This window comes from Blastocystis hominis (assembly GCF_000151665.1).
Source record: "Blastocystis hominis, Singapore isolate B (sub-type 7) whole genome shotgun sequence assembly, scaffold_1".
Classification (NCBI taxonomy): domain Eukaryota; class Bigyra; order Opalinata; family Blastocystidae; genus Blastocystis; species Blastocystis hominis.
In genome coordinates this window covers 33067-47981 of record NW_013171816.1, presented here as the reverse complement: position 1 = coordinate 47981, position 14915 = coordinate 33067, and the positions used below count along the sequence as shown (strand labels likewise).

General features: G+C 41.3%; 5 protein-coding genes; 3 read left to right on the top strand and 2 right to left on the bottom strand.

Annotated features, from left to right (window-relative positions):
* Positions 1 to 1441: 1441 nt before the first annotated feature.
* GSBLH_T00000660001 (uncharacterized protein) lies at positions 1442 to 2280 on the bottom strand (the record flags this gene model as incomplete). The annotated part of the gene is made up of 5 exons (XM_013038897.1): positions 1442 to 1594; positions 1629 to 1896; positions 1928 to 2033; positions 2068 to 2140; positions 2173 to 2280. 5 exons carry the CDS (start codon positions 2278 to 2280, stop codon positions 1442 to 1444), a joined length of 708 nt encoding a protein of 235 aa, XP_012894351.1.
* Positions 2281 to 4576: 2296 nt separating this feature from the next.
* Positions 4577 to 5358, top strand: GSBLH_T00000659001 (uncharacterized protein; the record flags this gene model as incomplete). XM_013038896.1 has 7 exons in its annotated part: positions 4577 to 4619; positions 4652 to 4771; positions 4804 to 4869; positions 4902 to 5005; positions 5037 to 5168; positions 5198 to 5276; positions 5309 to 5358. The coding sequence occupies 7 exons, from the start codon at positions 4577 to 4579 to the stop codon at positions 5335 to 5337; spliced, it is 573 nt and encodes a 190-aa protein (XP_012894350.1). The 3' UTR covers positions 5338 to 5358.
* A 587-nt stretch (positions 5359 to 5945) lies between these two features.
* Positions 5946 to 8603, bottom strand: GSBLH_T00000658001 (uncharacterized protein; the record flags this gene model as incomplete). XM_013038895.1 has 9 exons in its annotated part: positions 8564 to 8603; positions 8436 to 8530; positions 8325 to 8405; positions 8216 to 8293; positions 8050 to 8178; positions 7896 to 8018; positions 7814 to 7864; positions 6068 to 6378; positions 5946 to 6036 (listed from the first exon to the last, which is right to left on the bottom strand). The coding sequence occupies exons 2-9, from the start codon at positions 8484 to 8486 to the stop codon at positions 5946 to 5948; spliced, it is 915 nt and encodes a 304-aa protein (XP_012894349.1). The 5' UTR covers positions 8487 to 8530; positions 8564 to 8603.
* Positions 8604 to 11195: 2592 nt separating this feature from the next.
* Positions 11196 to 11701, top strand: GSBLH_T00006096001 (uncharacterized protein; the record flags this gene model as incomplete). Its single annotated transcript, XM_013038894.1, has 2 exons — positions 11196 to 11318; positions 11351 to 11701. The coding sequence occupies 2 exons, from the start codon at positions 11196 to 11198 to the stop codon at positions 11699 to 11701; spliced, it is 474 nt and encodes a 157-aa protein (XP_012894348.1).
* A 120-nt stretch (positions 11702 to 11821) lies between these two features.
* Positions 11822 to 13040, top strand: GSBLH_T00006095001 (uncharacterized protein; the record flags this gene model as incomplete). The annotated part of the gene is made up of 5 exons (XM_013038893.1): positions 11822 to 11986; positions 12018 to 12068; positions 12126 to 12332; positions 12364 to 12822; positions 12843 to 13040. 5 exons carry the CDS (start codon positions 11822 to 11824, stop codon positions 13038 to 13040), a joined length of 1080 nt encoding a protein of 359 aa, XP_012894347.1.
* Positions 13041 to 14915: the final 1875 nt, after the last annotated feature.

Below are 14915 nucleotides of genomic sequence, written 5' to 3'. Positions count from 1 at the left end.
AACCTTCACAGCAGAGTAGAGAGGTACTGTTTGAGTAATAGTGCCCACAAACCTGGAAGAATAAAGAAAATAGAAAATAGAGAGTACTTGGGAATGCAATTTTGAATTTTCTGAAGAGTTATAGCAGAAGGAAGTGTGTTTTCTTGTGAACTACTATAGAAGAGGACAATCTGTAGGTATCAAACTTTAGGTGCGCGTTATCCCAGTTCGTTCCGCCAAGAACGGAAACAGGACTAATAATTGGTGACACTACAACGATCCCAACGTGCTACAATCGTAACTGGGCGAAGTGAGTCCAAACTGAAAGGTAGTTACATACGTTTTGGAGTCCTGAAGGTACTACAAGAGAGACAAGGAAGAATCAACTACAGGAAAGAGCTTGGTGGATTTTCCAATTCCTAATAACAAGACGCCTTCTGCGTATGAATCGAGCGTGCCTGAATGACCCAGCTTTGGAATATTTAAGCATTTCTTTACAATATTTATACAGGCGTTGCTACAGACATCTGTAGGTCAAGAGACAAGTCTGCCCCACACATTTTGGTTTGTAGAGGTTAATGAATCCTGATATCATGCTAGATTGTGGCTAGAATAAACATAAACCGACTACTAATTTAACTCAACTCTCTCGTTGTATACTTTAATACTCTCATACGTGGTAACTTTCAAGAGATAATAGAAAAACACAAAGATTGCAAAGACTTTCTGGAAACAGTCCATATAAAACGTTAATCCAAAATAGTTGAGAATTGCAAAGAACAGACACCAGTACCAGTACCTAGGCACCATCACAGATCGCAGCAGGGTAGAACTGAACGGTCTGAACACTTTGATGTAACAAGCAACGACCCATTGACATGCAAAGAGATATAGGATCGCCAGGAAAAGCGCCAGGTGTGCAGGCATCAGTCTAGAATTCGAATCAACAGGGACTAATCAAACGCTGGAACCACGAAATACATGGTTTTGAAGGAGAAGAAGAGCGTAGCGACCGCGATGCCCACCGAGAGCGCGTACCACAAGAACCACTTTCTACAAATGAGGGAGGTTCGACGCGCCCACTGCTTAATGGAACTGATCAGAGAGCACATCAAGGGAGTGTTCTTGCGACTGTAGATCAGCTTCTTCACCATCAGCATGTTTCCGCACACAAATAGCAGAATGCCCAGCAGACGCAGCAAGAAGGAGACGGTCCAGTTATCTCGGAGCAGGGAGCGCTGCTGGTTCCAGTACCAATGCATATCCAGAATCGGATAGCTCCACCAGTACCAAGGCTGTTTCGTGCACTCCTCCCCACATTCCTACCTTGGCGATGGGAGTAATCGCGTAGGTCAGACTGTAGAACGGCTCGCTGCTGTCCTTTAAACCAAAGACACGGAACTGATCCATGGTTCCCTCGACATAGTGCAGTCTAGAGAGAGAGCACAAAGACACAACAGAATTACATGTGATTGTTGTTGTATCCGATCGAGAGACGCTGCATTTTCGGCATATCCTCCTCCTTGAAGGGATGGTCGGGGTCGAACAAGGGAGCCTTTTGGAGACCTTGGAAATATGCAACTAAAAAGCCTTGATCCGCTCCATCGTAGGATGACTATGGAGAATGAGAGAATGAAAATAATAGGAACAAGAGTAGCTAGACTTTTGAGCAAGTCATTATATGTATCATTGTTGGGGGTTACAACAAAGAGACCTGTATGGAAGTTACATGGATTCATATAGACAGCACAAAAATGACCACACTTAAAGAGAGAGTCAATATTGTGGAAGAAGATGTTATCCGCATCCATATAGATCACTCGTTCATAGTCTAACATATTCCACACGTAAAGCTTGTTGAGAGTGTATTCAAAGTGATTCTTGTATGAGCGTCGTCTTCCTGCATCCTTCTTATATCTAAGCGTAAGGCAACAAGGAAAAGTACAACGGGTTTTCAATATTTCTAATTTCGCGTAATTGGCATCCAATTTCAAGGAACTGCTTCTTCGTAGACTCTCTGACATTTTCACTCACTAAAATGATAACATCCTGTTCTAGATATGATTATTGCGCATACTCTTCTCCTACTAATTCCATGAGCAAATAAAGACTTTGCCCATACGCGGACAGCGAGTGCATATTCATCATCCCTCTCTGTTCCCTCATAGTGGATGGTTACATATGCATATCTACAATAAGGTAGGAAAAGTGGCAAAATACTTTGCAAGAGCAAATTCCATGACGAGGGCAAGGAAAACGAGTCTCAATATTGCATTCATTGTGTTTAAGAAAAATATGCATGGATTTGGGATTTTTGCTTGAAAAGAAGGAGCGATTTGATATTGAGAGTAATCTGTTTTTTGTGAACCTTATGGGGATATGGGAGTGGAGGGAGTGGTAGATCGAAAATCGATCCCTGGTGATATTGATGAGAAAGGATTCTTGTAAATAATCCTATTAACTTATAATAAGAATTGCTATGGAAAATGTATAGAGCTTTGGAGAATTGATATTGTAGTCAGAGAACAGCGGCCAAACATGGACCCAGAGCCATCCAGACTGGGTACCTTCTGGTTGTACATTTTATGAAATAGAAGATGAACAGAGAAATGGCGAATCCCTGTTTTCGAAGTGGATGGGATCATAGCTACGTGCCTCCAAAGAAGTACAAAGAAGATGTAGAGAATTTGGGGAAGGGAGGGGGTGATGGATAGGTACCAACGGAAGATATCTATGTCTGTGACAATCCACCAGAGGCTCCATCTGAAAACCAGTGGACATGCGACCCTATGTGGCTTGACCAGTTTGAGAAGATGTTTGATTCGTCGCCTCCCCAAGCGAATGAAACTGGGGAGTATGGGTGTGGTGATGGGGAGTGTGGGTATGGTGAAGGGGAGTATGTTGCGGGGTGTGGTGAAGGGGAGTGTGGGTATGGTGATGGGGAGTGTGGGTATGGTGATGGGGAGTGTGGGTATGGTGATGGGGAGTGTGCTGCGGGGGGTGATCAAATGATGTATGAGGGGGGTGATAACGGACAATGCTATGAGGCATATGATAACGGACAATGCTATGAGGCATATGACAATGGACAATGCTATGAAGGGAGTGACCAAATGATGTATGATGCCAATGCAGAACAGCAATTTTATGAAGACAACCATGAGGTGGAAGGATGTGAAAACTATTATGACAATGATCAGATACAAACAAACCATGATACAAGCAATTTCTGCAACCATGATATACTGTCCGATCAGAAATCCATATCTACAACACCTTATACACAATATCAAGAAACAGAGAACACTCTAAGCACGACTACCCCATGCTCATCACTGTATGATAGCCAATATCAAACAGCGGACCAACTACACTCAGATTCCACCATGTACAACACCGACCAGTGCATACACACATACAACGTAATCAACACGGTTGAAAATGTACATTTCTGTTAAACGTCTTCATTAGATTCAAACACCAGAAGATGTTTTAATACAGCAAGTCCATCTAATGAAAATAGCGGGAGAAATCACCGAGTTTGAAGAATCGTTCCTGCAGCAATTAATACTCGAAAAAGATCCCTCTGTAAGAGAAACACTGCGGCGATACTCACTGTACACACAGACCGCCCTCTTTCATCTAGTGGCGACAGTCAGTCCCTCGTTCAGCTTCTACACGCAAAGGATGGTAATTCCGATCTGCTCACAAAGAAGGATGAAGAATATGCAACCTATCTTTCGCAGCACGAGTCCCAAATCACTCAGCAGCAGCAGCAGCAGCAACGTTCACCCTTCCAGCAATTGTACGCTTCGCTTTATGACGAAAACGGATCGGTCACTGTGTCCACGTTCACCCCAGAGGATGCACTGTATATCGATTGATTCAAAATTCAGAAACACTAGGAGAATGACCAGCATTCCGCCACTCTTCAAAGTGAACGAGACTCTTTGCGGTCTCATTCTCAAGCGTGTAACTTCCAAAAAGATATTCAAGAAGTGGAATCGCTGCGTGTTCGTGGTAAAGCCAAGCTTTTTGCAACTGTACAGAACGGCAGATCATTGGAAACGCCAGGGACCCATCTACTGGCAGACAAACATTCACTCCTTCATGGTAGCAGTCATAGGTTACTCACATTCAGCACGCTGCGCCTATCGTACGCAAAACCTACGACAACATTCTCATCTACACGTTTGAATTGCTTGAAAACCCAAGAACCAATGTTCACACAAACGCTGCTATTCAAGGAGTGGCCTTTAGTGCCTCCCTTCCAAGTGAATATCGCTGAGTCGTTATTATCCTTTGTAGTACGCGAGGTAGCTGTATTTGGATCAGCTTATTTTGGAATCGTAAAAGCTCTCCGCGACAAACTGGAGGAGGACATTCAACAAAAAGTGTCCGAATTAGCTGCCGAGGGATAAGCATCATGGATACTTCAATATCCTGTCTGATAAAGGCAAGTACGAAATACGATTTCGATTTTGAATGTTGTTTGTTGATAATCAGGCTCAAAAAGGTATTTCCAAAAATAGGGCCGAATTTGAATGAATGGACATTTCATTCTCAGGCACAGTATTCACCTTTTGTTGTTATTGGAATGTTTTTGGTAAACTGGTTTTACGACGTGTTATATTACCTAGGTACAAGAACTCTTTGCACACTATTTCTATAGGTCTTTGGCAGAAGGAAGGCAAGCTTCTTTTCCTTGGATTAGATAATGCCGGAAAGACTACACTTCTTGATGTGCTGAAACAGGGAAGACTGACTGTTCATGAGCCCACTCTTCATCCTAGTAGGTGGTTGCTTTTTCGTGTAACCACATAGATTCGGAAGAGCTCGAAATTGGCAAAATCAAGTTTAGAACGTTCGATCTAGGTGGCCATGAGTCCGGTATGTCCCAGGTTGTAGAGAGTTATGTGTAGCAAGACAGCTTTGGAAGCAGTATTTTACAAATGTCGATGGCGTTATTTTCCTTGTTGATGCCGAAGATAAGGAGCGTTTCCCCGAGGCTCGCCAGGAGCTGAGCGTTTGCTTTTTTGCGGGAGATTCAGCCATAGGAGCTTCTCTCCGACGAGCAGTTAGCTAATGTTCCTTTTGCTGTTCTGGGAAACAAGATTGACTTGCCGGGCGCAGCCTCCGAGCAGGAACTCCGCATCAATTTGAATTTGGTGGATACATTTGGAAAGGACGTAGAGCCCGCTGGTTGTTTGACATGTAGAATTTTGACAACCCTTCCGGCGTTCGTCCGATCGAGCTGTTTATGTGCAGTGTCTCAAAGAAGATCGGATACACTGACGGTAGGGCGTGTGTGGGAGGTGTGAGAGTGTAGCGTTTAACTGGATTTCCAACTTTATTTAAATAACATGTGGATCTGTGTGTTGGCTGTTTGTTTGAGGAAAGTGATGTGTATTTTAAATTGTTCCTGGAGATGGAGTATGCATTGTTTGAGGAGATGGAGTATTCATTGTTTGAGGAGATGGAGTATGCATTGTTCCTGGAGATGGAGTATGCATTGTTTGAGGAGAGAGTGTTCTTCAATGAGTGAGGAAAGTGGGTTGTCTATTTTTTGGTTGTACGAGGAATAGTGATCTGCATTCATTGTTCCTAAAGATAGAGTATTCATTGCTTGAAAAGAGAGTATGCATTATTCGAGAAAAAATATACACACACATTGCTTAACCATTATACTGTTTGTTCGAGGAAAAACAACATGAATTCATTGATCAATAAAAGAATAGCCATACTCATTGCTTGGGCATTACCTTCGATGCGTCCACCGAACGGATCCGAATCGAGTTCGATGACTCCCTACGCGTCAGTCCCTCGCTTTACCCCTACAAAAGAGAAGGACCTTGCTCGAAAGTATAGCTGCATGCAATCGCCAGCTTCGTTCCGTCACGATTAAACGCTAGCTGGGCGACTCCAGGATAATAACTACAGATAATCGACCTCTCGCCCGATCCATCCTACTCCTGAAAGATGGCGAGGCGTTTCTTCGCCGAGGCGTCCCAGATACAAACCGAACCGTCCGCTCCGCCAGTAGCGAAGGTGCGGTAGCTACGCGTTGAGCGGGACTGTTAAAGATTACAGAGGATGAACGCAAATGGAATTCACCGGATAGCACAATTCATTGTAAGCGTCGGTTTTACGGTGACAACGGAAAGAAAACGGCTTCTCCTGCTCCGAGCTGGAAATGTACTCCACACCAACACGGCCTTCGATGCTTCCTACGACGTATCCATTCCCGTCTGTAAAGGCTGCAATCGAGCGAAGGCTGAATTTGAGCAATGATTCCTTTTCACAGAGCAACGTCGGCGAGGTCGCCAGATCATAAACCACAATTTGTCTGTTGTCACAGAGAATAAACAACTTTCTATGCATTATAGCGCTCTGCCGTTTCTACAAGTCCTGGGAAACACTCATCATGGTCGCCTTATTGGAAAGGGTAAAACTATACGTGGGTGACTTGGGATCGGGATTGTCAATGTTCCAAAATTTTACAGTTTTATCCCAGCTACAGCTCACAACGTTCTCTACACAATAGCAAGACAATCTTGCCTTACTCATCGATTCGATATACAGGGTACAACTAACGGCTGCATTGTGGTATCCTATCACGTGTTCTTGCTTTTTTTGAAAGTCATATCTACAATTAAGTGTCCCGCAAAAAACAACTACAATTTCACTTCACAGTCGAGACCTCCGTAACAGACTAAGTCATTGGTAATAAAATCGCACGATAAGAGGGCAGCTTTACTCACAAAGCGACTAAGCATCTTAATTTTGTCAGTATCATAAAGTGAAATCGACTAGACGTAAATTGATACCAAAAACAATCACCGCATCCCAAGAAGAGACAAGAAGGAGATCCGACTCTTTTCCATATCGGACACACGAAATGCAATCATTTGGTGCGTTATCGAGAACGATTTCTTCCATCACAAAATGGTTTTGAGATCATGGATAATGGTCAGTGTTGCGTGTTTTGCTTTCGTAGGTTGTGAGAGCAAAAATCAAATAGAGATTTCGAGAGAAAATAGCGAAAATCGAGATTACCAAAAAAGGAGTTTCATTTAGAATTGGAACATAAAAAATGGAAGAGAAGGATACAGGGGACTCAAAGACGAACGCAACGAAGCGTGCAGAAGAGAACAAGAAGGAAGAGCAGCCTACCAGAAAGAGAGAACATAAGAAGTCCTCTGTAAGGACAATCGTTGAATTCGAAATGTAGAATCACGATGGAAAGAGAACGAAATCAAGAGGAGCTGTAAAAAGGCATATTGTATGGTGGTTGTTGTAACGAATAGAATTCAAGCAGAACTCACAGAGATTATGTTAGAGCCGCCGTTTGGCATCATTGCGGCACCCAAAGACTGTAACATGTATATAATGGTGCGCTTTTTCAAGTAGATTTGAATGGGAAGCAAGACTAAACGGTCCAGAGGACACACCTTATGCCGGTGGCGTATTTTTCTTGGATATCCATTTCCCTGAAGAATATCCCTTCCAGCCGCCGAAGGTACAACATGGTGTGTAGTCTCCACCCGTAGATAACATTCCGAACGAGGATTTACCATTGTAACATTAACTCGAGCGGTGTTATCTGTCTGGATACCATAAAGAACAATTGGTCTCCTGCACTCACAATCAGCTCTGTGCTAATCACGATCATGCAGTTATTGACCCAGCCAAACCCTCAAGACCCTTTAGTAAAGCCGATCGCAAACGAAATGATCAACTCTCCCGAAACGTTCTTTAAAACCGCTACTGAATGGACAAAGAAATATGCATCTCCTGAGTTAACGAAGGAAAAGTGCCTTGTTTCTTAACAAACACATGAATCGTTCTTTTTCTCGTCGCTCACAGGCTCGTAGCGCGGCTTTCTCTAGCGTTGAAAAGAGGAAAGCGATCGATACGCAGCAGCAGCAGTGAACAACAAGGGTAGCCACAATACCGATAACCATTCCAGAACCCATCAATGCGAAGCACGTTACAAACGGATCAGCGCCCAGGTGGCGACCCGCTCGCTGCGACAAATCCTACGCACTCAATGCACACCCAGAACGGAACTTCGATGTAGGTCTCATACCAGGAAGGAAGGCTCGGGCAGTTGCTGAACGAGGCACTCTTGTATCCTTCATGCACGAAATCTTTCAGCGAATCCAAATCGCGACCTCCGTTATAGGTGGCGTACTTTCCCTAGTGTATTACTACTCTGTTAGGCACTAAAATATACACTGTCAAAGAATAGCAGAGTAGGGAAGCCCTGGATGTTGTAAAGCTTCGAGAGCTGCGGGTTTTGGGTTGCGTCCACCTGCAACTAAAGAGGGAGCTGCTCTACTTACCTCAGCAATGTTTACTTCGTTCAGAGTGGCCTCTGCGAGTTCTTCCCACGTGGGAGCAAGTCTCTTGCAGTGTCCACACCACTACATGTTAATAAGCAAAATGGTGAGAACAGGAGCATAAAACTTTACAAACCAGCGACCTGTGGTAGCTCCAGTTGTCATTTGAGTCTTTTCTTCGAAATTGGCATCATTCAATTTAATGACATCTGGAAATAAGTATGTAGATGAGAGAATCGTACCGGCAATGACAATTGATAAGAGGAAAAAGAAAAGGGTTGCACTATGCAAATTAAATCGTAATGATATTAATTCCTACGTCTTCATAGTAAAATGATAGTAATGTGAGATTCAAAAAAAGGTTCTATATTTGGAAAATGACTATTTTTTGGAAAATGGAGTTAAAAGATCTTAGTGTGCTGCTGAATAATATGCGAAATAGAAAATAAAGAAGAATGTGAGGGACGCCCTAGGGAATTGGTAGTGAAATAATTGAGATGGGTGGAATCATGACGAATGTGAAGGTTATTGGTAGGAAGGGTGATGAGATAGGAGGAGAGGGGAGGGGAGAGTGTGTGTGTGTGTGTAAGTGATGAGATAGGTTGATAGGATGTGGAGTGATGAGATAAAAGGAGAGGGGAGGGGAAGGTGGAAAAGTGATATGATAGAAAGCCCGCTATTACTGCTCTTGCCCAGAGTGACAAACAAACAAAAACGATACAAAAGAAACCACATCAACCACACGTCAACCTCTCTTAAACATTATACCGAAGCAATGGAGCTGATTCCCGGTTCATTCCTCTAGTTTGAAAGGAGCTAGGAAAGGCATCAATACTAGAATCCGAATCACTCTCTTCGTCCTCAGTCTATGTCTGAGACACTCGTCCACGTCTCACATTGAGAAAGTCCCAGGAAAAATTAAAGTTGGAGGAATGAATAGGCAAGAACCACTGGACATAAACAAGACAAACCAATGCTACGATCCAGGGATTATCATCCATGACGTTGCACCAGTTGCGATAATAAGAACGCTTCTTATGCGCGAAGAAGGATCCACGAAGCAAGCTGCGCCAAAGTTGATTTGCTTCTATCGTGGTTTTGTCATTGAAGACTAGCCAGACGTGAAATCCGCCAAAGAATGTGAGAGTCAACGCAAAGGAAAACGCAAACATGGGACTAGAGATAGTATCGCAAGACAGAGAAATACGCAAGCAAATAAAGAGAGAGGGATAAAATCGATCTCGAGGAAGGACGTGCATTCAGCGGCAATCCTGCCCTCGCTGCACTTATCGAAATATCCAGGCAACCAATCCACGCATAAAACAAAAAGAGTACAAAGAATTTCTTGTTTAGATACCCGATGCAGTTACACATCCAAGGACAGTGATGGTCCATGTTAACAATACACATCTGCATGACAAAAGAAAGCCAGACCCTACTCTACAGATACGACAATGATGACAACGAGGGGGCTTTTCACGAGCGCATGTTTCGCAGTATCTCAAGTCATAGCAACCAAATTGCTCCTCATAGTTGCTTAAATAGTCAGCAGTTACAGGTCCAGGATCTACATTAGAGACATGAAAAACAAAAACGTGTAAAGACACAAGCTAGGTAACTCCACCAGCATAATACATAGATGGAGAGAAACAATAGGGTGTGAATACCCCGAAAAATAACCTGAGTTAAAGTGGTACTCCCTATTCCAATAGCGATAAGTGATAAAGAATACGCAGCAAGAAAGGAATATAAATATTAAAAAACGGGTAAAATTCAACAGCTAAGAAACCAACTATCAAAAGTCCAGGAATTGCGGATGCTATTCGTATACTACGACTATCAATTAGAGAAAATAGAAAATATGAGACTATGGACTGAACATTTAGAAAATAAGTGATTTGAAATGGAAAGATCTGGAGTACAAAATAGGAAATGTGAGAGGAGAATTCACAGTACATAAAACGAAACATAAGGAATGAAACATGAGTGCTGGCCATTGCTCCAATAGAGGTAATATATGTGATATTGATTTGTGAGAATGAAAATACATTAAATATGGTAAAAAAAGAGAAAAGATACAGGAATGCAAATCTACCTTCAAGTTTCCATATTTTAGTATTGCAATCAACAGAAAAGGAGCAAGATAAGTAACTGGATCGATTGCTTCATCTCCATAATCCTATTTGAAAAAAGAATAATGTATGTGGAATGAAAAGCATATTTGTATTACATGTGGAATAATTAGCAAATATGCATTGGATGTGGAATGTATAGCAAATATGCACTGGATGTGGAATGAATAGCAAATATGCACTGGATGTGGAATGGATGTTTTACAAAACGCTTTAATAGAATAACTATTTTGAAGTTCAAAAGAATAATTGAAGGCTATTGTCGTAAAAAAGATGTTATTGGATTACTGTAACATTCAATGGTTGAGGACATTCTAGACCAAAAAACCGGAATAAAGAAAATATATTCGTAGAATGCAGGGAAATGAAATGCGAATGGAGAGAGATTGGATAATAAGGAAATCACTCAGTATTGACTGCATGAGAGTTCGTTCTACTCAATTCGTACTCTATGTGGTATTACATACCATGAATTACAAATCAAAGGCAACCATTATTCAGTATACAACCAATCACCTATATTTACACAGAGAATTACCAACATCATCCCTTCCACTAAAGCCATATCTTGAAAGCATATTCAACACCACAAAACGATCCACACAACCGAATCTCCTTGGCAAAACTTCAATCCATCAACATTACGTTTCCTTTTACAAATAAAAAACCCGATCCTCCATATATAGAGTGTGTACAATCATATTCACATACTTTTGTAATTAGAACAGAATATTCTAGATACATGGAATCTCCTGAAATAATCCAAGAGATCCCACCACTTGTATTGAAGAGTTTGGGAGATCGTTCGTATGACAAAAGAAAGAAGGCAGCTTTTGAAATTGAAAGCATCGTGCACCAAATGCATGTAGAATGATGAGAATTAATCTCAAATTCTAGGAAGCAGGAGACAATGAGAGAATTCGGAAGATAATCCATAAAATGAGTAGTGAGGCCCAGAGCTCATCAAGCCAATACACGCGAATGGGAGCATTAATGGGTTTAGCATCATGTGCAATAGGAGTGAGTAGCGATATTTCTAATTATATCGTTCTGCTGTTGCCTCCTATTCTAAATTGTTTTGATGACGAAGAATCGAGGATACGCTTTTATGCTTGCGAGTCGCTGTACAATATAGTGAAAGCTGCAAGAAAAGAAATATTAATATTTATTAACGAGATATTTAGTACCTTATGCGAATTGTACGCCGATGTCGATGTTGAAGTGAAAGAGATATCTTTTATAAAATAAGGTTTTATATTTTCAAAGGAGTAGTGTACTTAACAACACGCTGCCTCGTTGCTTGATAAGCTGTTGAAAGAAATCGTAACAGAGACGCAGCAATTTGATTTGGAAAAGTTTATCCCGCTTATGAAACAGTATGTGAACGACAGAAGTCCTCACATTCGACGGTTGCTCATATCATGGATCGATATTATGGACAACATTCCAGGAATCGATATTCTCGATTTCTTACCCGAGTTTTTAGCGGGACTGTTCGATATGCTGAGTGACCCACATCGGGAAATAAGACAGGTAAGATAGGAAATTAGGTTTCATTGGATAGGAGGCCGATGCTCTGCTGCAAACTCTCCTTTCCGAGATCCAAAATACGGATGTTGGTGAGTTTAACATAAACACGATGGAAAGAGATAGAGGAATTACTCACTCCTAGATTAACACAATCATTACGCAAGCACATAGCCGAGATAAATTTATCCGCCTCACAGCAGTTTCGTGGATTCGCGAATTTGTTCACGTCGGAGAAGAATGGGGCCTCCCTTACAGCCAATTGTTGGAAGCTTTACTTCCTTGTCTCTCTGACGAGGAGGAAGAAGTCCAGCAAGCAGCCAAGAACGCTTGCTTGGACCTGATGGACAATGTAAATACGATGGAGCACGGCTATTGAGTAGTTTAAGCATTGCAGCTATTGTACAGACGTTGGAAAACTGGCGGTTTTGGTGAACGATGGTCTCGCTACAACCTCGAAATTGACTCGAATCGTGAGTTTAGAGTTTACTTCCCTCCTGTTGTCGCATTCTCCTGTTTCTCCTGCTTCAACGCTTTCTCCCGGTTCCTCCACGTCTCCCAATTCTCCTTTGATGATATCGACGGATTATTCGCAGCTTCTGTTCAGAACCAACTTGCTGCGCGCAGTGGAAGATACTCATAACGAGGTGACAGAGCTGGCAATCCGGATTCTCCTCGAGTATGCGTCAAGACAGAATGATTTGGAACCAATTCTACGCGATTTGCTGGATATTCTAGAAAAGAGCGAATTAATGAAGGAGCGAGGAACGCTAGTTTTGCGTTGGCTGTGCAAATACGAAAACCCCGAGGTTGTTTACTACCACCTTGCCACGGTTTTGCAGGTAGGGATGTTTCGCTTAAGTCAATCAAGCAACTCTCCAATCACGAGTTTGGATCTTTGATCGTGGATCGCCTGAATACATTACTGCTGACGGATGAAATAACGGTGTCCATTCGATGTCGTTTGCGAAGCTGCCGGTACTACTCACAGAAAAGGGACGAGCAAGCGGAGAAATTGTATGATGCCCTGTACATGATCGGGATCCAAGATGACAATTAGATTCAAAGCGTTTTGTATAAATCCCATCGCGGTTCTTTCATTGTGCTGGTTTGCAGAAGATTATCCGGTTGCTGAGAGAATCACAAAATCTCTTGGAGACTCCTCTTTACAGTATTCCTTATTGTATCAAGCAGATCGACTCATCCAGATATTTGAATCGACTGTGTTTGCTCATGTGCGCCTTCACTTTTTGGACATGGACAATCCGAAGCTTCATTCAATGTTGCAGAGTATTTTTGGACTTCTGATGGTCTTACCTCAAACAAAAGCATATTCGATGTGTATCAAGAGATTGTCTAATTTATCCAATGTGTATTACCTACTTAATAGAGACTAGTAGTGTTTGTTCCAGATGTGAGCGACATGCAAAGGTGCAACGGGTCTAAGGATAGGAAACAAATCGGTGAATAGTTTTGAGAAAAAGTCAAGAGGTTAGAAATAATAGAAATAAGAATAAGAATATGATTGTATATAATAATAGAATTTATGAGTAAAATGGATTCCCATGGTTATTGTAAGTAGGTATGCTAATGATGTGCCTACACTATTACTCTTTGACAAATCAGAGGACGAAGAGATATACTATCTGTTTTTGTAGGGACAATATTTAGATTATGATAATTTTATAAAGTATGGAAGTCTAGAAATGGAAAGGAGATGATATTGCTGTAATAATCAAATAGACAACGAGAAGAAAGATTGAGTTATCCCATCAAGAGACAAATCACATTGAATAGTCTGCTGCTTATGATATTTATCCTATTCATTTTAGGAGTGGTCATCAATTGAAAGCACAGAAAAATCAAATATTATCTTTTCACAAAAATAGTTGACATAGCTGAAACGAGTGAAAGAATAAAATGTTTACAGAATGAGAATAATTATGTATCGCTTCGAGGACAAGTAACTACTGAAAAGAATACCAAGCTTCCTATCTATCGTTTGACAAAATTGTGTTTTGATAAGAATAACTTCTCATTCATTTTGATTTACACTTTTAAGAGATCGAAGAATAATTATAGAATCATACGTAAGGGTAATCATTGCCAGTAAGGCAAAACCATGAGACTGACAAGTAATACTAATATTAACTCCAAAAGCTGTTTCTACACAATTGTGTGGCTTTTCATGTTTTTCAGGTTGTAACTATGTAATTGAGGAGTATATCATAGGGTACTATACCTGATAGTAATAGATATAAACGATTTCCGATTTGCTCCGCAAACACTTTCCCAAATAAATGTGTTATCAAACAAAATGTAGGATTCACAGTGATTATGAATAGTTTATAAACCATAGAATTACCCCAAAACCAAATCAAAGCAATGTATCTATGTTGAATTGTTCTTTCTATATACATAGAGTATGAACACGATTGTTCTACATCCTCCAAAACCAAGTAACGTTTCTACACCCGGCGCAAGCTCTACAACATTAAAAAACATTGACAGCAGCTCATTGAATCCAAGAAATGGCAACAGCTCATTGAATCCAAGAAATGGCAACAGCTCAATGAATCCAAGAAATGGCAACAGCTCAATGAATCCAAGAAATTACTCAAAAGAAGTTGAGATGATTCTGAAAGCATCAAAGAACCATGTCGTAAAATGGGGCAATGGATTTCGGGATGATCTTCCAGGCATCAATGATAATAATTATGGGTAGGAAAAAAGAACTTTCACTTTTTTAGAGATCAATTAATTGGAAACAGTACCGAGCGCATAGAATTTGGCAAGATTAAATCGAAGGAGCTAGGTAATTTGTTGGTTTTGTTTTTGTAAAGTCAAAAAATAGAATTCGTTCCAAACGAAAACTGTTCCTTCTACCCAATACCAAAGGTTTAGGAAATCGATTACAGCTTTTCTGTGGTTTGTA